The sequence below is a fragment of the Crocodylus porosus genome, unplaced genomic scaffold (genome assembly GCF_001723895.1).
Source record: "Crocodylus porosus isolate Cpor-Errol unplaced genomic scaffold, CroPor_comp1, whole genome shotgun sequence".
Classification (NCBI taxonomy): Eukaryota; Metazoa; Chordata; order Crocodylia; family Crocodylidae; genus Crocodylus; species Crocodylus porosus.
This window is the reverse complement of record NW_017728907.1, coordinates 9862444-9888093: the sequence shown is the minus strand read 5'-3', so window position 1 is coordinate 9888093 and position 25650 is coordinate 9862444. Positions and strand designations below refer to the sequence as shown.

The following is a 25650-nucleotide window of genomic DNA, read 5'->3' as shown; positions in this document are numbered from 1 at the left end:
AAAAGTTGCATTGGCTGATACCTTAAGTTTAGGCATGGAGAGAATTTAGGAGTTCATAATTTAGGCACCAAGTGCATTTAGATGCTTCATGAGTTTTGCAGCTGCTGCAGTGGGTTTGATATTTGTGTCTAATCTGTTTAGGTAGCTAATGTACTGGTATAAGTCTAGCCCTCAGTATCCGCAGAACAAGAGATCTTTTAAGGCAGAAGCTTTTTGTTCAGTGTTTGTATAGTGTCCTGCACAATGGGATGCTGTCACCTGACAAGGCTCCTACAGACAAAAATCCAAATAAATAGTATTTGGAGTTGGGCGCGGTGAAGGTAGAGGTACGGGAAGACACATTCACAACCCCTTTGTGGAAAGTAGGAGTTGGGGACTGGAGGGGAAATGGAGGAAAGGGCAAAGTGGGCGCTCTGGGTGAGAGATAGGGAGGTGAGAGTGGGAAATTCTGAATGGCAGAGGGGAATGCATAGAGGTTTTCTAGCCCTAGAAATGAATGGGTGCTAGGAGGGTTGGGAAGCAGAGCTGGAGCACCTGGTCCTGGCTGACAAGAGGGAAGCGGGAGTGGGGGAGCATTTTAAAGTTCTGAGGCACAGTCGGAGGAGTCTGCTGCTTCATATCTTGGGGGGAGCTTTATTTTATACTGTAAGCTGCTCCTGAGCCTTCTTGGAGAGGCAGAACAGATAAATCTAATGAATAAATAAATACATAGGGGGCTGCACAAATTGAGGAGGCAGTGACCAATTTTATTGACAGATGGAGGGGCGAGGCACCATTTTCATGGGCTTACTGTAGCAGGCCCCCTGGCCTCTGATTGGCCCAGGGGCTCCAGTAGCCCAGTCCCTTGCCACCGACTGGTTGTGAGGACTGACCATCATGTGGCCCTGCCCCTCACCACCACTGACTGGAGAGGGGCGGAGCTGCACAACAGGCAGCTGTCTCAGCCAATCAGCAGTGATGGGCAGGGCCGCAGTCATTTTGGGCCCCACTTTATGGCAGCAGGACTCCCCTCCTCTGCAGATTTTGCAGGCATTGCCAGATTTTGCGATTTCTGCAAAATCGTGATTTCAGTAGTCCCCTATCAATCAATCAAGGCTCTCAGACACTGCAAGGGAAATGTCAGCAGATGCACTTTTATCTTGCTTTGGAAGCTGTTCTCACGACCAGAGAGATGAAAACCATCCTGTGGCAATCTATCTAATCTATTCTACAGTCACACAACATGATAGGGAGAAAACAGTAACAGTGACAAGAATGCACTTCACAAGCTGTTCTTTCCAGGGAAAGAAGTGTACACTAATCCACCCCTATCTCATAAAGCCTGAGGCACACGTGCAAATTAAAAAAAAAAGAAAAAGAAATCCAAGGCTATACTATTGCACAGGAAACAGCCACGTCTACATTTTTATGAGTTTGTATTTCTCGCCCTCATATGAAACCACCAACACAGCTGACAACAGTAAAAAGCCAAACACTTGTCCCCAAACAAAAGTACTACTGCAGCCCAGAGCACCTGGCCCCCTACTAGATCCTGCAGGAATGGAAGCTCCAATTCTGTGGACGAGCGGACACAGCAAGCTGCAGAAATGCTTGCAGTCTGATCATTGTTTGACACGTATAAAGTACTTCCGAGGGTCCGAGAAAAAACCCCCAAACTACGTTAAAAAACATTCCAGTTCAGCTTTCATGAGCTATTCCCATTTATCTGGGAAAAAATATTCATTAAAAAGACAATAAATCAGTTTTTCTCAATAAAAGAATACTGCAGTATTTCAGGAGAGGACATCATTTTTACAATGGCCCTAAAAGGTAGACATTAGCTGGAATGGTGTGTGAAAAAATTCTTTACTATAGAAATTTCTGGCTAGATGCCATTACACCTCTCATACAACTAGACAGTGTGGTTTATGCTACCACACCCACCATAAAACTCAGGTGCAGGAGAAGTGCCCAAGAAAGGCTCTAGCAGAAAGGCAGGTAGAGTAAGACAATGAAGGCCCTGGACAACTACAGGGACAACTAAAGGCCACACAAGCTTACAGAATAGGGCTAACCAGAAAAACAATTTGGTGAAAAACATTGAGGTTTTGGCATTTGGTTTCATTCTACACCAGGATGAAACCAAGCCCTTTTAACATCCTTAGAGAAACACAAAAAAGCCAATAAACCAATGATTGGGGCCCTTACCCAGGATGTCAACCCAGGTTCAAATCCTCAGTCTGCTCTAACCAGAGATTATAAAGTGTTTAAGTATGTATTCACTGTGCCAGAGATAAAATGGAGACATGCATACATACAAGCATGCAACCTACCATAGACTAGCCAATAATATAGTGTGTGGTTAAGACCTTTATTTGGAATTCGGGTCAACCACATCCCAGGTGACAGTCCTTAATAAAGTGAGTGGCTATTGTGGAATAGGTCTCCCACTTTTCTTCAACACCCTCCCCCAACCTGGGCCCAAAAAAAATGTCAATGAAAATTCTGTCAAAACTGACATAATTTCCACAAAAAGTTTAGGATTTTGACAGGTGGACATTTTCCGATGAGAAAAATCTTGTAAAAATTTTTTTGAAAGGCCCTGTTAAATGAAACCAGTTTATTTCATGCAGCTAGTTTAAACCATAATGAAATGAAGGGAGATGAAAGTGCAGCTAAGTGAAGTGCTCATGCACACCACATTGTTGCTTAGGTTTGCACTGAGCAAAATGAATAAAAATTATGATAACTTAGTCAAATGCAAACCAATTTCCTCTGGAATAAGGGTGCGTCCTGATTTGCAATGATAGCCATTTCCAGGCCAATTTCAACTTTTATACCTCTACTGCTTTGGCTGCATGACTGCTTAAAGTTACAAGAGCTGCTTTAATAAAAGGGAAAGTGTTTATTTTCACTTTCCTCTAATTGAAAATGGCTGTATCTTTTCACTGAAACTTAAAATAATTCTTCTTTTGGCAGCAACCACACATAGGAAATTTCAGACCAAGAGGTGAATGCTTCAGAACAGAGGAGTTAATATAGGGATTTGTTTTGCAGCTTTAGCTATGGAAAGCACAGATTCTCTCACTGTTGCTATTACCCCAGCTTCATTACTTTGAAAGCCACAGAGACAAATTAGCAGCCTGAGGGTCAAGGAAGGTATTATTCAAATGCATGCTTGCAACATTCTTTGCCAAAAGAGCCTTTCCCATTAGCGGGAATCACTTATTTGTCCATAAATGACTCATTAGCCACTATTATGTTCCACATGGGCAGGTATTTGCCCTTGAACTGTGCCCAATCAATCTTTCTTGCAGGATCTCAGTGGCAGCCACCAGTTTTATCCTCACACTCTCAAACATGTCAAGGGAAGGAGCTTTCCCTGATCCCTTGGCAAGAGTCAAGAGGTTTATCTAATTTACAAAAGGTAGATAAAGGGCAGAACAGAAAAAAACATGAAGAAAATCCACATTCCCCTCTGGGGAGTAGAGTTGGAAAAAAATGCCATATTTTTGCCAAGGGATGTAGGTTGTAGCTGTGTTGGTCTAAGGACATAGGCAGACAAGCTTCTTTGGGTGAACGTGATATCTTTTATTAGACCAACTAAATAGTTGGAGAACAATTTTTAAGCAAGCTTTCGGGTTCAAAAACCCTTCGTCAGGCTAACAACAACTGCGCACGAGAATGAACGCACACTGGAAATCTATGAGCGACAGGAATGCCCTATTGCCTGCGGGGGCACATTTCTCACAAGAAAACCACTCTCTCCCCAATTTTTCAGTCCTGATCCTCAAAGGAAACTTACAGAACACTTCCCAAAGATGAGCCTATAAACTCCACTTCATCAACCTCCTGGACACTAAAAATCATGGACTAAATATAGACGTTGGATTTATGACGCATTATAACCTGCCTGACAGCTGACTTCCCAAGTACCTCTCCACTATTCATCCCCCTTCTCACCCCTGCCCCTCAGTCTGTCTCTCACCCATTGACTCCTCAATCTACATTTTCACTGACTGCCTGTCTTACATGCAGACCAGACCAGCCTCTCGCTTTTTTACTTTTCATTCCATCCAGGAAGAGCACACACCAACTGCTGAAATTTCCTTAGCCTGATGAAGGGTTTTTGAACCCGAAAGCTTGCTTAAAAATTGTTCTCCAACTATTTAGTTAGTCTCGTAAAAGATATTAGAGAGTCACCAAAAGAACCCTGGTCTGCCTATATTTTTGCCAATAAACTCATTAATTATTTCAATATGAAAGCAGTGTCCAGGAATCCTGGACACTTTCTCCTTTGAGGAAGACTGGATAAGGGGGAAATCTGAATTTTCCCTGCATCAGCAGTGAGGGTGAAGCTTTCTGATTGATACCATGCATGGGTAACAACGAGCTTCCTTGTGTGGAGGTGTATCTGAACCTCACTGATGTAGGCATGCATTAGATTCTTGGATTTTGACAAAAGCAAGGGATAGTAATTCTTTGTTGAGAGGCCCACGCTAGCGTGGTGGAATAGGGAAGAACGACTACAGGATGGAGATCAGTAGGTGACCCTGTTCAGGGTCAAAAATTCTAGGGCAGAGGGAAGGGAATTGACCCTTAAGAAATGGCTCCCTATTGACAAATTTGGTATTAAAAGCCAGGATAGCAACAATATTTAAAGAAACAATAGTGACCCACGAGTTTTCTAGGTGTAACATGAGAATCGAGAGTAAGGGAAGGAAAAGGGCAAAGACTCTGAACTTCTGGTCTTTGCAGAAAGAGAGGTGCTGCTTGAATGTAGCAGGCTGAAAGAGGTCACAAACCAAAGCATGCAATCTAGTGCTTATTGGCTAAGTTCACCACCCAGAGAAACTGCAGTCAATCATTTCTGTCTTCCTTCAGTTAGACACAGGCTGCATTTGGATACGCCACGTATTCTAGGCATTAAAAGACTCCACGTGGCCATAAACCCTCCCTATACTACACTGGCTGAGTTGCAGGTCGCCATTTAAAATATGGAAATAGTTCTGAAGGAACGGAGAGGAGGAGAACCAATTACTTTGTACAGACATTTGTTCAGAAACATGGATAAGTGAGACTGTGGGGGACGGGAAGGGAGAGAATAGCACTGTCCTTGTCTCTGGAAGGACTTTGGTTCTTCAAGGTATTTTATGGCACCTGGTACTTAGTTGGATTTTATTTCTCTGGTTTGCATGTCAGTTTGATAAATGTGGAAAGCCATTCTCGCCAAGAACCTGAACTGGATTTCATTTGTAAAACTGGCTGAACAAATCCTGTGCACTCAGGAGTTTTGAATACTGACATTTATGTTGTACAGTAACTCACATGCTGAAGCCAACAGTGATATCATACCAAGAAATGTGTTCAGCTACACGAGATTTTTGGGGACAAGACTCTCTAATATGAGCTAGGATTTTTCCAGTGAGAAAAAAAAATAAGAAGTTGACATTGTTAGGAAGCACCAATCCGAATGTTCTTTCCTCCTAACTAACCAATTCCAGACAAGGTCTGCTACAATGCCAAACACTGTCCTATCTCCTTGGTTTCTTACCTTGATGAGGACACCATTTACAGGGCCACTTTAAATCAACAAGAACAGAACCAAGTCCACTGCTTTTCAAGCACGGCACCCAAAGTGCTATACCCTCACCTCTACTGTGATGGTCTGTAGTGTCTAACTCCTCTCCTCAACTTCCAGTATATAACACAGAATCAATTAACTCAGTGAGTTCTCTAGCAGAAAATACAACCACAAGTAGTTTCCATTAAAGCAGTCAAGGAAGACACTAAGCATCAGAGCCATGTGCATTTAATTTTGCTTTGAATAATTATGTACAATTACTTGCAACTATATAATGGCCCTTAGGATCAAAGTTTGGGTGAACAGAACAAGTTTCAATTTATAGTTCATAATTCTACTCTTTGAGGTTCTATGGTGCATTTTGGTGTTTCCCCTCCACCCCCACTCACAGGAAAAAGGCAGATAGCAAAGATGCTCCACTGTCTGGGTTTGCTTCTGGGAGGTCCTTCAGCAGAGACACTGGGACTGACTTCAGACAAAAAAAAGACTTCAATACCTTGACATTTAATCTCTAAAAAGCCTACTTTAGATCATTTTTAAAAAAGTTTTCATGAGTCCCTCTGAGCCCAGAACACCTGGGTTTATGGTTCCTATTAGTGAAGCATCTAGCAGAAAAAAAATCAGTCCCAATCAATATGCTCAAATTCCTCAGCATTTCTAACAGTTTTACATAGTTTTGCTTAATATGTGGCACATACTGCCTGTAACACTGAAGATGTTGTTGGATATTCCTGTTCTAAACAAAACCTTTACTTCTCAACACGTCACCTTTTTTACATTACACATTACATCTCTTACTTCACAGTCCAGTTATTTGCACCTTCAATCAAAGTGTTTATACTGCAATCAACATAAGCCTGTAGTAGTACCCCGCTTTTCTGTCCAACTAGAAACACAAAAAAAGTCTCCTTCCACTAACAAAGGGGCTTCAAAATGTAACAGCAAGTTTTAGCAAGTCATGAATGGTTCTCCCTGGGAGTACCTCTTTTAATATTCTACTAAGTAGTCATGGATCCCAAAGTATTAAAATGTTTCTTTAAAATTACTTTGTTACGAGAGGGTGATCATGATAGAGCTTTTTAAAACCTGTACTTCTAAAATTTTGTCTTCTCATTTTTTTTACAATGCTGACACTTTGATAGCTATATTTCTGAACTCAAGATGTACTCTTGCAAGCAAATAATTGAGTAGCCTGAAGTCCACAGGAGTGCCTTAAATGAATAACTTTGTTTATGCAAGTCTTTACAGAGTTCAATCTCTGAACAGATTAAGTGATTTAATTTTTATATGTTTCTCCCCCCACTCCCCTCTATTTTTTTTTAATGGCAAACAGCCTTCTTAAATAAGCAGCCAGGGAAACTAGAGTCATTCTCCCTGAAAAAGCAAGAAAATGATATAATGCAGGTAAATGCACCAACTACACATGTTGCTCTTTCAGCGCTGGCAAAATCCAATATTCCACAAATTAACGTATTTATTTTACCACAAGGAGACAGACAACGGAATGGAATGCTTGTGCAATGAAATAAGCACCTTTGCCACCAAGTGTACAAGTCAACATTAACGTCTATGTGCAGACTGTGGAGTAAGACTGTAATTAGGGGGGCAGTCTACACCCATGGCCTGTAAAACAAATATTCCTTTTCACCCCCCCCACTCCTTGGCTAGTCTGCTGTAGGGAAAGGGACTGATACTCTGTATGACTTGCCCACAGAAATGCATACAACAGCACACTGGTCAAGGATTCTCAGACTGTCCCAATGATATACCTCAACCCTATCCGATCTCCAAAGAGAGAAGACTTAGGCTCCAAGGTCCACAAAATCCTTTGCCTGCCAGCTACAGTGGTCAGCTGGGACAGTGGTTTTATATTATGTACACTTTCTCTTTGGGAGCTAGTATGAAATTACCATTTCATTTCATATGGGCTTCAGATGGGGAGCATTTTTAGTCACAGCAGAGTTCGCTTGGATTCAAACTAGTGAGCCAGCAAAGAATTCCACTGGGCAATTTTCTAGTCCCTAAACCATGCAGTACTATAACAGATTTGGGTAACAGAGGTGCTTGACAAAGGCACTGTCCTGAAATGGCTTGACAGAACAATCCTGACACTAATGGCAAGTAACTTCTTGAGAATCTGTATATTCTTCCCTCCTCATACTGGAACAGCAACCGAATTCAAATTCCACATGAAAGGACAAATTCAGTAGTCAGCTGGAGTTGACCATTTCACGTTTTTTTCAAAACAGACATCACCACCACAAGGACTAGAATGAGCCAGAATGTCAGGAGAACAAACGCCAACAAGCTGCTAGGATGCTGTGATGAAGATGCGACCATGAATAAGATAGTAAAGGGTAAATAAATTTCTTCCCCTGATGCACTAGTACTTTGTAACTCCATCTGCACACGCAGCCAGTCCCAAACCAAGTCACACATCCATGACTATCGACGTTGAAGAGAATTCAAACCCAGTTTCAAGTTTCCTAGCTGCTGCCGTCCCACCCAGACACCAATGCAGACCAGATCTAAAGTCCCCCAGTTAAATGTGCAAAATTTGGAGCTGCTCTGCAGGTCAGATCCATCTCAAATTCATTTGCTCAAGTGGGAGTTGAAAGTAACTTTAGTTCTGAATAAGAGAGTCGCCGTTCACAAATACTGCAAACAATTCTGCCCTAATGAACAGCAGGCTACAGTCCTGGAATGCCTACCTGAGACAAATCTTGCTTAGGTTTTTGCCGTGCCTCCTAAACTGCTTGAAGCAGTGCCCCACATTCCCCTGGGAACAGGGGCCAGCTTGTTAATATGGAACTGCCTGCATTCCTGATCCATTGATCTAAAAGAGCTTCCCCCTTCACACTTCATCAACTCCTCTTTGCTCTTTAAACAAGAGAAATTAATTGCCCTTCACCTGTCACTGCTAGTGCAATTCTGATGTACGAGCAAACAAATGTGGAGTTATATACTAACACTATACACCCGGCTCAATTAATTCTCCTAAATCCCTGAAGACAGAGGATGTAATGGAGGCTTGCAAAAGCACAAGGAACACTCATCAACCAGAACAGCAATCCTTTTTTATTCTCCATCACTTGCAAACTGTACAGACAGCCAGAAACCCAGTGCACAGAAATAACAACTTATGCTTTTCTGTTTAAAGAGATGTTTTGGCAACCAGGCCTGCTTTAGACAGTCCTGTCAAAGCCTGCACCTGCAGGCATCTCTGGGGTGAAAGAATCTCCCCATCAACACTCATGTGATTCAGTGTTCACACTCCAGTGTTACGTGGTAGGGAGTATCAACTGCATTGTCCTGAAAGTAATTTCAGTGACAATATCAATCCTTTTCTATACCAGCCCTGGCAGGGACAAAGCACAAGTACCTCTCCCATCTACTTTTAACAGAGAAAATCTCCATGCCTCCCATTTCCTTTGACCCTGTGTGCATGTACACATGTGCATGTGCGCACCCCCCTCCCCTAAATACCATGAACACGTCTTAGCTCAAAGGATAAATCTCTGTCCCTATTAGTTTCATGACCTTACCATCATTATCAGGGAAATGTCTGAAAAGTACAGAGGACAAGGCTGGATGCATAGGTTGTTTATACAAGTGCTCCAGGAGGTGTGGGGAGGTGCTTTAATTAGTGCAGCTCTGAGAACCACGTTAATTAAAAGTCCCTGGAGCATTAAGTTCATAGCATCCCCATACTGAAAAATGGTGGCGGGGTGCTTTGAACTAAAACTCGTTGAATGAGCTTTAAAGTACCCCGCCACCATTTTTTGGTGTGGGGATGCTGATACATGACGCTGGAGGCTGCTGGAGTGCGGTAATTTCCACACACCAGGACATTCAATTAATCAAGTCTGCTTCGACGTGCCACAATTACAGTGTGTCAGAGCAGGCTCCCTGCACATGTATGGGAGCCCAAAAGTGCCATCTTTCTTGTAATGTACATTTTAAGGATCAGAAGGTTCACCTCACAGATGTGGTTATGGGGCAAGCAGAGCTTAAGAAGCAATGGTAGAGGAAGCATTAGCTATGGCTGTAAACAGTTAATTCTGTAACATACCACCCCATGCATACACAGAATAACATGGCATTATAGAAATGCTTAGGAGCTCTAGGCCTCTGCACTCAGGTTTACCAGTGCAAGTTCAACTCCCCATAACCCTATCCTGAGGGAGCATCACAGATTGGCCAAGAGTTCTCCACTGTGCCACACCAGGTGGTGCATTTCCACTGCACCAACCAGCTTAGGTCCCATGCCCTCCAACACCCCAGTAACGCTGGCTCAGTTCCTGCCAAACCCGTCTATATGATGCAGGGCTCCAGTGTTCAAATAAGTGGAACAGCTATGCTTTACTGAACAACATTACAATCGTGCAACAATAAAGCCTGTGTAAAGGGGACTTTGCACTGAGCAAATTAAAATTTTCAAGCCCAGACAAGGCTATAGAGAGTACCCAATTGATTAAAAATTGTAAAACAGGTTCATTTAATTCATACAGAAAAATACTTTTAAAACAGGTTTTTATACTTTGAAACGGGTATAAACTTGCTTATGGCACTAGATATAACAAAACACAGGGGTGGGAGGCTTTGATGCATATGGCAGATGTGAAGGTTGCAAGGTACCAATCAATCAAAGGAACTGAAAGTTGACAGGAAGGAGATTTTCTTTTATGAAGATGTATAGCCAGTGTTGTAAAATGGTATAAAAGTGGAATAAAAACAAAATATACCAATCGTTTGAATTTGGGGAAGTTTTACTAGTGTGTGGGGTATACTATTCTTGAGATTACAAAGCTGTTTTTGCAACCAACCAGAATGTAAAGATGACAGGAACTTGCAGTAGCTTTGACAGGACAGTTCTTAGGGAAACACAATTGCCTATCCCAGATTATACGGTTCCCAAGCCAGGTGAAACAAGGTCTACCTGCCACTGTCTGAACACTACTAGCCCTGGATGAATACCTGAAGCACAGATAGGCTTGTTCAGAAGAGCACTCCAAAAGGATCTATAGGAACCCCAAGAGGCCAGCTCAGCATGACAAAGACTTTGAAGGAACAGTATCAACTCTAATCACCAACATAGGTGCTCATTCAACACCACATGTTCATGGATTTTCCATTATATTCTTGAGCTATTTCTTAATTCTGAAAGGTGAATCAGGAAAGGGATTCCTTCACCTCTGTATCTGTATCCTGAGAAGGGGTACAGGCACCACAATGGGAACCTACAGCCCCTGCCCCTACCCTCATACTCCTCTTCCAATTCCTATGCTCATCTCTACCTCCTCCAGTCTCTGTTTGTCATGGTCTCCTTAAGCATACAATCGATATGACTTTGCTATGACTACAGAGGCAAATTATAGAAAATGCCCACACAACCATTCCAGCAACACCATGCCAGGTTCTCAGAAACCTCTGTATTTTGGAGAGAGGGAAAATCTAGCTGAATAATTCTCCAAGCCAGGAAAATAAAGATAGGGTCCAGAAGTGAGTAACTGGTACACATGTTTTGCTTTTGCACTTCTAGTCACTTCAAGCCAGAGACAGAAGATATGTTTTTCTAATTTTTGCTATTCTTCTCCAATTCTTCATGTGCATTTCTATTGTTGTGCCTAATGAAACAGACTTAGTCTTTCAAAGAACCTGTTTATTAATACCAACTATCTAAATCTAATAACGCTGTCTCCAGCAATACTTCATAGCATCATGCATGGGACACACCATTTTCTTTTTTAAAAAGGACATTCTATACAGATGGAAATTATGAGGAAGAGATGAGTGGTTTTTTGTTTTTTTTTAAGTGAATAGATTGTATGAGCCTGAATTATTCTGACTGCTTTGTTTTCCCTCTTTTTTTTCATGTGCGCACATGTGCATGTGTGTAGGAGAGAGGGGTAGGGATAACGGGCATGTCTGTTGCCCGTTGCTGTGAAGCATGCCTTACCTACTCTCTCTGGCTCCACATACCCCAAATCCTAGAAGCTAGGCAGCAGAGCCGTTTCAGAATGGTCCCATGTAGCCAATAAGCACACCTGGGGCAGAGTGCCCAACAGCTGCTCTGGGCATGTACTCAGCACTACTCTGTAGAAGCTGCCCCATCGTTAGGATCTGGTGCGCACAGAGCTGGCAAGAGTGGGTAGGTTGTGGCTTCTGCCAGCCATCCTAGGGGTGTCATAGTCCATTGCTTAATATATGCCCAAAAATTTGTTTAGAAAAGGCAGCAAAATGACATCCTGAGCAACAATTCCTCAGATGCAAGCACACTGCAGCAAGAGGAAAGTGCAACATCTAGGACTATTTAATGTGCCATTTAAACAACTGCCTCATCATCACACCAGGGTACATGCAAGTACCAAATAAGTGCTTACAAGTTACTGGCAACTTGCTTTGCACATTACAGTAAGTCTGGCTCAGAAGTGTTTAAAGGTGTTAAAAAAAAATTATGCCTCCCTACATTTCACCAAACATTTCCAGTACAATGTGTTTTATGCACCTTACAGATAAGGTTGCTAGGTTCAACTTGAGATAATTCACCAAGATTCATGCACATTCACATACATTGGAAATTTCTGTACAACTCTCAGACATCTAACCTTGTATCTAGCACAAAAAGCACTCACACAAAACACGTTAGTAGACATCCTTTTCACTTCCTTCTCCTAGACAAGGGTATTTACAAACTTCCCATTTACTCATCCAGTCTCTGAACACTAGTTTTCTACAGAAACAGCCTTAATTAAGCACAGCGAATTCATTTGAAAAATGTAGTGTGCTACAGCAATGCATCAAGTTACTGTTTAATCCATGAATCCCAAGTTTATAAATAGCATTAGAGGCCAAAAAACCCCAAAACAACTTCCCACTGATTATGATGGAAATAGTTTGCTGTTAACATTTATCATTAAACAGAAGGATGGTGTCATTTCCCTTGCTTCTGAGGAAAGTTCTGAAGAACAAGATGATTGTTAGTTTGACCAAACTCGAAATACACATGCTTAAGTTCCAAACAGCTTTCTGGGCAAGATATACACAGGGGCTTCCTTACAAGGCTTTCAATCTCCTTCCTTCAAAGTTCACAGCTGACTGCTGTGCTAGGTTGTGCATATATATATATCCCTTATATATTTCAGCAAGAAAGAACAGTCATTTCCAGCAGGGTTTTCTTGTGCTACATCCATTTGTCAACTAGCGCTACCTCCCTGTATTGCTGTGTTTAAGAGCAAGGTTGTTTAAACGTGAAAACAAGATAACACAAGAGACTCGCCACTACCCCCATGAAACAAGATATATATAATCGCAGGCAAAGGATAAAAAAAATCATGTGAACTTCACATCAAAATGTAAGGAGAACCTCACTGGCATAAGTCCAACATGATTCAAGGTCAGAAAATTTAACCACCAAGATGAAAGTTGTGCTAGCACAACATGCTTCATTAATGTAGAAGAAACATATCCTTAACTATATGCCTACTTATTTATAAAATTACTTTATAAGGTCTACACCTCAAAACACTACAGTCTATGCTTACTCCTCAACAAACTAAACAAACACCCTAATGGACATAGAGTTACGGCTGCTTGGACGATGTTCAAACAGAAATGCTGAATGTGGCAATGAATCCCATGTTGAGCTTGGTGTCAGATCTACTGATGTAATGCCTTAGTGTGGTTTGTGATTTCAATAACCTTTAATCTTTGGGTTTCTTTAATGGTGTGTCACATGGTGCCTTGTTTTGAACCAAATGCACTTAGCAACCTTAAGTATGAGTTAAAAGAAGTTTTTTCCAGAAATATTGTTAAGAAAGAGACCTATAGATTTGCCAAAGAATGATTCACATGGCTTATGTAGGCAGTGAGGCAGATCATCATCTTCAATGCCTAGTTCATCATTAAGAGACATAAGATGTTACAGAGGGGCCACAGAGGGGTATAACTTAAATTCCTAGCTCCATGTCAATCACTTCTTCTGTGTCCTCACTTTTCCAACTCCCTGAGTTCCTTTCCCATTTTATGCTTCTATTCCTGAACCTTAAATGTAAACCTAATTTCATGTTTACTATTTTGCAGGCTTCATTTTTCAGAACAAATTAAACAAGGAGCCACGTTCCCTGGTCTCAATAGAACCAGAGTTCATACTGAGTCAAGCTACTAAAGTCCTGCCTCTCATCGCTAGTACTTCCCAACCCCTCCCTATTAGTCCACCTTGTACCTACCACCTGCAGATTTTACAATTCCGCAAGAAAGACAATCTATTCTCCTAGAGCTCAAAACTCAAGATCCTTCTTTGAATATCTGGTGTGTACACACTGGGACACACTATCCCAGATTCCCCAATGCCACCAAGTCCTCTTTCCATAGGACTGATCTTGCAGTCCTAAAACATGCAGGAAAGGATCCCTGCTCCCAGGAACTTAAAGAATACAGACCCCCTACCGACAGGCTGCAGTGAGCGCACATCTGGCATGTTAGGTTCTCAGACTGCTTGCTTTGCTATTCCCCATTGTAATCCCCTAAGAGTTTCTCCATAGACCTGAAAAATCAGACACACGTTCTTTTCTCATCCTTCCTCTTGCACTGTGTGAAGTCTTCAAGTATAAGTGCAAACACTCTTTGTAAAGGCCAAGAACAAAACTACGGCAGAGCCAAAGGGGGCATTGTCAAAAGCATCTAGCACAGGGATGGGTAATTATTTTGGCTGGAGGGCCACATCATGAGTTTTGGCGTTCTCTCGAGGGCTACAATTCTCTCCCCACCTTCCTCACCACAATCCACACCCTGCCTGGAGCTGCAGTACACTCTGATCCCCATCCATCCCAGAGACTGCCAGATGCGTCTACAGCTTATGCAAGGAACTGGCTGGTGTGGCGGAAGCAGTCCTAGGTGGGTGCCACTATCAGTTGTGGATGCAGCTGGCATTTGTTTCAAAGCTGCCAGGGTGTCTCCACACCTCCCAGAGCTGCAGCATGCCCCAATCCCCACCCCACTTGGAACCTGCCAGCTTTGTCTGCAGTTTATGTTAGCATTTGCCTGGTGCAGCAGAAGCAGCCATGGGTGGGCGCCAGCGTCAGCTGTGGATATGGCCAGCAGGATCTAGGTTGGGGTCAGGGCATCTACCGGAGTCCACAGCTGATGTTGCCACATCACTGCTGGTCAGAAACAGCCTTGCCTGCCTGGCACCATGCAGTGAGTGGCCTGAGTTATTGTTGCCAGCAGGCCAGATCCCATGAATTCATGGCCACCTACTTGTGGGTCACATAAAATCAGCTGGTAGACCAGATCTGGCCTGCGGGCTGTATTTTGCCCACCCTGATCTAGTATATTTAGGAGTACAAGTTGTATATATGTATACAAGCTGAATACCTAATTACAGTCATTAATTAATTCTGCATTCACTATTACGCACACTACCGGGCACTTTCCCAAAACATTATCTTGCATTCAACTGCTGTACAAAGCTACACGAATCCTAAGCTATAAAGCTTTGCTACATGAGTGGAGAAAAACAGGGCCCTTCTACAAAATTTCAACCCATGATTACCCTCACATAGTGGGTACATTCCAGAAAAAAGTCACGTCCCACAAACAAAATCTTTCAGAAATTCTTTTGCTGAACTACAGTAAGCAGAAAAGTTTTCTGAAAAAAATCCTCAGTCCAATCAGAAGTTAGAGATAGGAAATCTTCAGAAGTAACAGATGCTTGCAGACATACTGATTAAGCCCCAACTAACACTGCTTTAACAGGTCACAAAATCCTTAGACCCAGGGGCAGCAGTGGACATAGTCTTTCTGGACTTTAGGAAGGCCTTCGGCACAGTCTCTCACCCCATTCTCATTAAATTAGGGGACTGTGGCCTCGACATCTACACAGTCAAATGGTTACTAATTGGCTGGAGGGTCACACCCAGAGAGTGGTGGTAGACGGGTCTTATTCGACCTTGAGGGATGTGGGCAGTGGGGTCCCCCAGGGCTTGGTCGTCGGGGCTGCACTATTCAACATCTTCATCAGTGACTTGGATGAGGGGGTAAAAAGCACCCTATTCAAATTCACAGACGACACTAAGATGTGGGGAGAAGTAGGCACGCAAGAAGGGAGGAATAGGTTGTAATCGGACCTAGACAGGTTACAAGGGTGGGCGGATGATAACAGGACGGGTTTCAACACTGACAAGTGCAAAGTGCTGCACCTGGGGCTGAAGAACCAGCACCATACCTACAGGCGGGGGAACTCCGTTCTTGTCAGTACAGCGGCAGAAAAGGATCTTGGAGTCAACTCTGATGCCAAAATGAACATGGGCCGGCAGTGTGGGGATGCAGTCAGGAAGGCCAACCATACCTCGTCATACATCCACAGATGCATCTCGAGCAGGTCCAAAGAGGTAATCCTCCCCTTCTATGCAGCACTGGTCAGGCCGCAGCTGGAGTACTGCATCCAGTTCTGGGCACCGCACTTCAGGAGGGACATACACAGCATGGAGAGGGTCCAGAGGAGGCCACTCACATGATCAGGGGGCAGCAGGGCAGGCCCTACGAGGAGAGGCTACAGGACCTGAACCTGTTCAGCCTCCACAAGAGAAGGCTGAGGGGGGATCTAGTGGCTGTTTACAAACTAGTCAGGGGGGATCAGCAGGCATTGGGGGAATCCCTGTTCCCCTGAGCACTACCAGAAGTGACTAGAAATAACGGTCACAAGCTGGCAGAGGGTAGATTCAGGATAGACATCAGGAGGCGCTACTTCACTGTCAGGGTCTGGAACTGACTTCCAAGAGAAGTGGTGCTGGCTCCTACCCTGGGGGTCTTTAAGACAAGGCTAGATTAACACCTTGCTGGGGTTGTCTGACCCCAGTACTCTTTCCTGCCATGGCAGGGGGTCGGACTTGATCTGCTAAGGTCCCTTCTAACCATAACAACTATGAAACTATGAAACAGGGACAGAATGTGTGAGACAAAGTGAAATATAAAGCAATAGTCTGAGCAGTACAAAATGACAGAGCCCTGCACTGAGAACCTCACAACCATGGTGGAATATCTGCCTCATCTTCATGCACGGTGCAGTTCACTTTTCATCCGCGACCTAAACAATCACGCTTCTGGAACAAAGTTTGAAGATAAAAAACCAATTTCCTGCTAATTCATAGTTGTAGTTACACTTCTCCCTGCTGACTGAAGTCAATATTGCTGCAGGCCTCCAGTGGAGGCTAAATTATTACATCCAGTACCAGGAATGGTTACATACCCAGGAATTCCTTTTCACTTTATCTGCTTTACTGAACATCAAACCGAGCAAAAAATAAGTTAACTGTTATATCTTTGTAGTTACCAATTGTTACTGTGACAGGAATACATACAGACCGTTGTGCTCTGACAGTAGTTTTTACTTTCAAATTCAATAACTTGCTGAGGATGGAGACTAAGGGTGCATCTACTGTGATGTGGCGATCATGAGTGTCTACACATGACCACCAGCCATGTTGCTGTACCAGAGCACTCCCTGGTTATAGCATGCCATTACAGTGACATAGTGGCAAAATCTAACCATTCACCATGTGCACAGCACAGTAGCTGCCCATACTGTGCGGTGCTTTAGTACTTCCAAAAGGGTGTACTAAGCCATGGCACTGTAGCAATGTCACCATACAGCAACTTGTAGACACACCCTGAGAACTGCCTCACTGGCAACAGAATAGGAAGGGACTCCCCCAGGTCTGCGCTTTCCATTTCGTTTTTATGCTTATCAAAAGCAGCTCAGGTTTTGCACATTCCCCCACATCTTACTCCATCGTCGTTTTCTTTGTACTCAAAATTCTGCTAGTACTTCTCTGTTTAAGTAAAGTCTTTCTCCCTCCAGTAGAATCTTTCCAAACAAAAGAATATCAAAACGTAAGGTCTGCAGGGTGGAGATTTTCTGACTGATTTACAAAAAAATCATCTAAATTGACGTTCAAAACTTAGAAACCCTGCCAAAGTTGTTCCCAAGCGAATGTAGCACAAAGGCAGTAATGATATCAGTCCTACAAAAATGTTTGCTCCTGGAGTTCATAACTCTCAGAAGAGAGCAGCATCCTGTTTTGTAATTATCTTCCACTTCTCTAGCACCTTTTATCCTGCAGGATCCAAAACCATTTTAGAAACTATGCACCAATTACCTCATTCCCAGCTAACAGCTGCCATGCACCATACTCTACACAGTTCACAACAACTCTGCATACCAGCTTAAGTATCTTTTGGTTCCTAACTGAAGCCAGGGGAAGATCAGGGATGGCAAAGCAATTACCCAAATGGAAAAGGTTGCCAGGGCACCTGAGTTGATTCCCCTACCACTATGACAAAATCTGTAACTGCAACTGGTCAGGAATTCATTTCATGAGGTAACAGTGCCACCTCCTGAATTGCCACCCACAGCTTCCTGAAGCACCTGCATTTTTCTTGGATGCCTCCCACTTTAACATTGATGAGTCCCAGCTGTCATCATAAATGTTAGGGGAGAATGCTGGGTGACATGGCAGGACTTAAAAGTTTTACCGGTTGTGTTTTTGTTGCATGCAAACTGCATGTGTTTCTGTAGACTAGACTTTTGCATTAAATCTTTCATTGTACTTTCAGTTCTTGAGTGAAAAGCAGGTTTAGTTCATGCAGACAAGCAGGGATCTGGTACAACAGGCTCTTTACAAAGCAGCCACTATCAACAAGAAAATCCAGTAATTGGTCTGTGTTTACAAAATAAGGCCCATGAGCATTACCACCGCTTAAAATTATTGCACATTGCTTCATTTGATTTTTTTTCTAGAAGTATCACATAGTTTAGATCCAAACAATATGTGCCAGGATGACAATTCCATCTGTTCACAGGATTTTTGAAAAACAGCAAAAAATAGAACTCAAGAGCAGTGCAGGACTTAAAATCTTCCTTCTTAGAAACCTGACCATATCTAATGAGTAGCAATGTAGCTTAAAATGGATCAGAAAAAGAAAAGAAAATGTTTAGTTTCACTGGCCAGGGCTGAGGAGTATGCAAACAACAGACAGAGCATCAATGGTAGCAAGCCAACTGGAGTTTAAAAGGCCTTTCAGCTTTTAACAGTTGAACTGGACTGGTAAAACACAACAGAAACATTTTGTTTCTAAACAGTCATCTTGGCAGCATGCTTTTAGTAAAGTCCAACTTTGGATTTCCTTCCAACTAGCATCTCTTCCTTAGTTTAACAGGGATTTAGGGAAAAAAAACCCAACCTACCAACCAAAACCAGCATCAGGTGACCTGTGAAAGTGCTCTCTCTTCTGAGCAGCACAGAGTTTTACAAAGGACGGAGCCCTAATTTCCAAAGCCAAATTTAGCAAACAGAGCGGTAAGTACCAAAATTAGGTTTGTTTACACCTCTATTCTGCAAGTGATTTAAAAAACAGAGCCTGGAGGCAATGGAGCAGTTCTTTCCCAATCCCCCACTTCTGTGGCCCAGAAGGTTCACTTGCTCCTCTGGCTATGTGCATGAATTTCAACTCCAGCTTAAGTATCAACAATGAATGTGCTTTATGCTTCACTGGACAGTGTTCAGTTCAGAAGCACAGAGTAAATCAAGGGGAGCCCCAACATTCCCTCTCTGCTGTATTGCATTCTCATTCCAGATGCGAACTCTGCAAATCAGATCATCTCAACAGGCTAAGCTGTGCTGTGGCTATAAATTTACCCACCCAGAAGTCTGGCAATTCTCTACTTCCTTCATCTTGGGTACATCAGACAGTACAGGAGAAGACTCTGAACAAGCTAAAGCCATACTTACTATGTCTGTTTATAGTAAGGCACCTAGAGGACGACACAAAGAAATTCCATGAGAGCAGAACAAATGCATTACTGTTTTGCTTCTGACTAATGCCATTCTTATACACTCCAGTGGAAGGGATGCTGACAGTCCTGAGAGAAGAGTCAAGGCTTAAAATGGACCATGTAAAAGCCAACAAGTGGCTTTTCTATCTACTACACCAAAAAGAGGAAGCTAGTTAGAAGTTAAAAGGAGCCCCTAAGGAGGTTGAGGAACTTGCAAGCAACATGGGAACTGCTTCAGAACACGGTATTGAAGGCACAGAGCAAATACTGCAAGTCAAAGAAAATGGAAAGTGGACCCAAAAAAAAAGCCATCATGGTTTAATGGCAGAGTTGCAGAGGCAATAAGCAGAAAAAATGTTTCTTTCAAAAAGTACATTAAAACCTTCAGGTCCATGTCTGAAGACCTGACATAGAATCAGTTGGGCCTCTGAATGATCAGGATGAAAGGGATGCTAAAAGATGACAGCACCATTGCTGAGAAACTAAATGCATTCTTTGCACCTCTCTTCACTGTGGAAAATGTTAGAGGACCAGATCCAGTCCCCTCCAGGAACAAGTTAAAGGAGTTGACCCAAACTGAGGTTTCAGTAGATGAGGCTGTAGAGACAATTGATAAACTAAAACAGTAGCAAATCACCAGGACCTGATGACTTTCACCCTAGGGTCCTGAAAGAGCTCAGATCAGAAACTGCTGAACTCCTGACCATAATATGCAACCTGTCACTAAAAAACAGCCTCAGTACAAGAGGACTGAAGGGTTGCCAATGTGACTCCCATATTTAAAAATGGCTCTAGAAGGGATCCATGGAACTACAGGCCAGTGAGTCCAACGTCTGATCCTGGAAAACTGGTAGAAACAATAATAAAAAGGAATGTTCAGCATGTGGACGAATATGAATTGCTGGGGGAAACAGCATGGCTTTGTCAAAAGAAAATCATGCCTTACCAACCTACTGGAGGTCTTTGAGGGTGTCAAAAAGCAGATGGACCAGAGTGATTCAGTTGATATAGTATATTTGTATTTCCAAAAAAGGCTTTTGACAAGGTCCCCCATTAGAGACTCTCAACTAAATTAAGTAGTCATGGGATTACAGGGAATGTCCCCTTGTGGATTAGAAACTGGCTCTAGGATAGAAAGCAAGAGTGAGCATAAATGGCCAGCTTTTAGGATGGAAAGAATTAAACAGCAGGGTCCTCCCAGGGATCTGTGTCAGGACAAGTGCTATCTGACATATTCATAAGTGATCTGGAAAAGGGGGTAACAGTGAGGTGGCCAAATTTGCACAAAATTATTCAAAGTGATAAAAAGCAAGGTGGACTGTGAGGAACTACAGAAGGATGTGGCACAATTGAGTGAATGGGCAACTAAATGGCTGACGAAATTCAATGTATATAAGTGAACGGTGATGCACCTGGGCAAAACTAACCCAAACTATGCCTACATTATGATGGCTCTACATTAGCTGTTACCATGCAAGAAAGATCTGGGAATCATTCTGGACGGTTCACTAAAAACATCAGCTCAGTGGTTCAGGAGCCATTAAAAAGGCAAACAAAATGTCAGGGATTATTAAGAAGGGATCCGCACATAAAATGGAAATATTGTACCCAGTTCTGGTCCCCACACCTCAAAAAGTACATAGGAGAACTACTGAATGTACAGAGAAGGGCAACGTGAATAATTAGCAGCATGGTGGGACCTCCATTTGAAGAGAGACTAAGGAAGCTAGACCCATTCAGTTTAGAAAAGAGACACTTGAGGAGGGACATGATAAAGGTTTACAAAATATTAAATGCTAAAGAGAAAGTAAATACGGATTTATTATTTACTCTCTCTCACAATGCAAGAACTAGGGATCACAACATGAAACTAGTAGGCTGTAAGTTTAAAATTAACAAAAGGAAGTGCTCTCCTGCACATTGTGCAATTCAAGCATGGAACTCATTGCCACCAGATACTGTGGAAGCCAATAGTTTAGCCCAATTAAAAAAAGAGACTGGACAAATTTTTGGAGAAAAAAGGGAGTAACTGGGTATGAGTTAGGGGTATACCCTCTGAATTAGCCATAGAACATCATAGACATTAAGTGCTGGAGGCTGCAAGTGAGGGGGACAGTGGGAAAAAAAAAACCTTGGTTATATCTAGTTCACTCTCCCTTTCAGCATCCACTCTCTACCAATACATGACAAAGGGGACTGAGCAACATTGACCTATGGTCTGACCCAGCAAATGGCAATTCTTATGTTTTTGTATATTCTACAAAGTTCTCTCAGAAAAAAATTGGACTGCATAAAAGAAACTTTTTTTGTCAGCAACTGACGCTTAATTTCTTTCTCCAATTTGAATTAAAAAATAAAAGATTATTTTTGATTTTCAATAACAAATTTTAAATATAGGATTTTTCCTTCCTTTTTGCCAAATGCAAAAGAAGGTGCAGAATGTTACATTTCCTTTGAGTATCCATTTCCTTTAAGACTGGCATTTCCTTTGAGTCTCTCTTTTTTTTTTTTTTTTTTTACAGCAGCTTTTCTATCTTTTCCAACTCTGGAAAAGTAATAGAATAAGGAAAAAACAAAAAAGCAGAAATAAGATAACGTGGGGAAAAAAATTCAGATTTCATTTTTCAAGATAACTAAATATTTTTCATGTAAAAAATAAAAGCTAAAAAATGAGCTTTTTGTTACCTTGATATTGTCCCATCAGGGGAAAAAATATACTCTGAATGAGAACATTTGTTCAAAAGCATTCAGGGAGGATGGGAAATTTGAGGTTTTAATCAACTTTACAAGAAGCCATGATACAAAGCTCAGCTACTGGAAGCAAAAGTAAAAGGATAAAGATTACAACCCTGCTTATGTGCTCCCTGAGAGCTGACAACATGATTCTCTAAGGCTTTTAGATCCTTTCAACTACATGCATTGAACACAATCACCCTAAATTAAGAAATTTGGTAAGATGCCAGTCCATATGGGAGAAGTGTACATAAACTAGAGGTCCACCAATATATTGATCCATATCGTATCAGCACTGATAAAAAGAAAAACCAAAATTACTGGCAATCAGCTTTTTTTGACTGACATGGCTGATAATGTCACCAATAAATGCTGTATGCATGCATGCAGCCACAGTGTGCACACAGCCAGCCGAGGAACTTGGAGCGCAGTGTCCGGCTAATAAGTCTTTTGGGAAGGAAGGGGTGGAGGGAAGGAAGGGGTGTGTGAGGGGCAGATCGAGGCTCCTGTGGTGAGGGATGGAGTGGGGCTGGGGCAGGCAGTGCCCAGCTGGGGCTGGGCAAGGGACAGAGCTTCATGGCTCATCTAGGGGGCACAGATCCCACTGCTATGTACACCCCCGGGGGAGCCATGGGGGGGCATGTCCCCCAGATCTGAGCAAGAGACAAGGGTGGGCTGCAGGCTGGGTCTGTGCTGGGCTTGTCCCAGCAGGGGGGCTAGGCTGGGGCTGTGTGGCGGCATTGGGAAGGAGGCTGGGGGGGCTATGGCAAATTCTGGGGTGGCCACAGACCACACTCACATAGTTCCCCACTGCAGTGCTGCTGCTGCCGCCTGGCCCAAACACAGCCCCCCACACTGGGAAGAGCCCAGCACTGCCCCCTCCCCAGCCCGCAGCAGCAGCCTGCCCTCAACCCATGCACAGATTTGGGGGGCACATGCCCCCCATGGCTCCCCTTGCAGTGTGCACAGCAGCAGGATCCACGCCCCCCCCTCCTCGCACCAAGCCAGACACCTCCGTCCCACACGGCTCCATCTCATGCCCAGCTCTGCCCCATCTGGGCAGCACCTGCCCCTGCCCCTGCCTCAGCCCTACTCCTTCCCTCACTGCAGGGGCCTCAGTCTGCCTCCCGCACACCCCTTCCCTCCCCCTGCCCCTTCCCCCTAACAGACTTACCAGCTGGATGCTGCTTTCCAAGCTGCATATTGGCAATTGGATTGGTATTGCCTGATATGGCTTGTCAACAATTGGCCATCAGTATTGATCCAAAAAATCTTTATCAGTGCAACCCTAGCACAAACTTTATATTAGGTGCCATTGAGATACCCCTAATTTGAAGAATGGCAAAGGAAAATTTCTCTGTTGACAGCCCACGGCCTCCAACCACAGAGCAGGTTGCATGAAACTGCATAAACACAAGGCAGGTAAAGACCTACAGATTAGATTCCCTCCAGCCCTTCCCAACAGTATGGAAAGATTACTGATTTCAAAAATCATCTTACCTCAGTGGGCCACAGTTCAGCACTACGAAGACGAACATCACTGCCACACACACAGCTCTTTTCTTTGGAGAGTAATCTTTGAGCTTCTGGTTCTAAACAGGAAGAGCAGATCAGGCACAGAGTAAGAACAAAGTTGAAAACATGTACACACATTTCTGAAGCCAAAAAACCTGACCTCTACTCTTGCATTTTACATTAAAAGCTGACTTGCAGTAGGGAAAAGCGAGTTGCAGCCAAGCTCATATAAAAACAAATCTGGTCCTTTTTTTACAGTGTTCGGGTCCCATATACTCCATTTTCCTGGTAAATTATGTGGACTAGAAAAAAGGTAGATAAAGCTTCCTTGCATCAATTCTGCAGTCTCCAAAATGCTTAAATGGCCTCCATTTTCATCATATTTAGGTATTTAATTGTCAAAGCATTTTTAATCCTTTTCCCAAACTCAGCCTACCTCTAACACCACCTCATCCAGCTGCCTCTTCAGTGAGCCATTCTCTCTCTTGAGCCATTCATTTTCCACCAAAGCTGCCTTCAGCCTGGCCTCCAGCCCCAACATGTATTCCTTCTTCTTCTTCCGTGACTGACAGGCCGACTCCCGGTTTTTGATCATGCGCTGCTGTCTCCTTAAGACATTAAGCTAGATTGGGAACAATGAGTCTGAGTTAAATAGGGAACTCTTACCTGTGCTCAAGTTATTACATCCCCAGTTTCTGCTGTCCTGGTTTGACAGAGACCAACAAAGCTCATCTATCCAAACATCCAAACACAGCTGTGTCCATCACCCTGTCAACTAGCATCCATTATCAGGACACATGTCTAATTGTCATTGAAACAATGGAAGAGTAATACTCTAATTAATTCTCTTCTCTGTCCTGTATTTGGCCCAGTTTCCTTGGCACTACCTGGTTCTATAATCCTATATATGGCAGGCACAACTGAGACACTAATGGAGCAACTAACTTTGACAGACCAATTTATGAAGGGAGACAAAAATTAAACACAGGCAGCTTTTGCCTTTGATGGCACTTTAAACAACTTATATTTAGGTTAGACATTAGAAATACTACCCTCCTATTGAGAAAATTAAGACACTGAAACAGGTTACCCACAGAGGTTGTGGAGTCTCCATCCTTGAAGGTATTTAACACCAAGCTAGACAAAGCTTTAGCTGGGATGGTCTACTTGGGGATGGTCCTGCTTTGAGCAGGGGGTTGGACTAGGTGACCTCCTGAGGTCCTTCCACCCTTCATTTTCTATGATTCTATATAAGCAGCAGGGGGAAGGAATTGTTTGGGGCAACACAAGATGTGGAGAACTAAGAGTAACAAAATTAAATTAAAACACTAATGCAGGCTGAACACCAGGAAAATAAATAGCAGCATTAACTCAAAGGGGATAATTCCAGAGTTTATCTAAAAGTGGACTGAACAGGGTGCTAGTGAGTACATGATATAGATTGCAGTCAGCAAGCTGCACTGCTTTGCAAGGCTTATTTCTTCCTACTTCTCTTAAATAGAAAAGTATATATTGCAAAACCCATACATACTTCACAGGATTAGGCTCCCTTGTGAAGATGAGAGCTTCTGAGGTAACTGGGAGTATACCACGACACAGTAAAAGGCTGTGTGGGGCCGCTGAGATGTTCCAGCTGCTTGCTCTGGCTTTTATTTCAAAGGGTGCTACTTCTCTAATCAGCCACATGGGACCACTGATCAGCTTCAGCTGAGTGGAGAAGCAGCACCCTTTAAAGTAAAAGAAACAACAAAAGAAAGACAGCAAACAGCTGAACAGCTTGCTTTTAATTCGGCAGTCATGAGTGGGTTGCAGACCAGGTGGATCTAGCTTCTAAAGCTTCCTGCAGCATGCTGATTTTTCACTTCCAAACTCGGAGGCCTGTGTCTTATTTTCATTAAGGGCCCAATTGCTGAAAGAGGAGGAAAAGGAACCAAACAAGATGTTAAAGACAATCAGGCATCTGGGAAGAGACGCAGGAAAAGGCAGTCCTTTGAAAACGAATGTA

General features: G+C 43.0%; 1 protein-coding gene across 1 annotated transcript in view; it reads right to left on the bottom strand.

Moving 5' to 3' along the window:
• ATF6 (activating transcription factor 6) overlaps nucleotides 1-25650 on the bottom strand; it is a 166345-nt gene that overhangs the window by 110110 nt on the left and 30585 nt on the right. Inside the window, exons 8-9 of the mRNA XM_019530715.1 lie at nucleotides 24082-24267; nucleotides 23631-23722 (exon numbers count right to left, since the gene is read on the bottom strand). Coding sequence (XP_019386260.1) covers nucleotides 23631-23722; nucleotides 24082-24267 — 278 coding nt within the window. The remainder of the gene's footprint in view (nucleotides 1-23630; nucleotides 23723-24081; nucleotides 24268-25650) is intronic.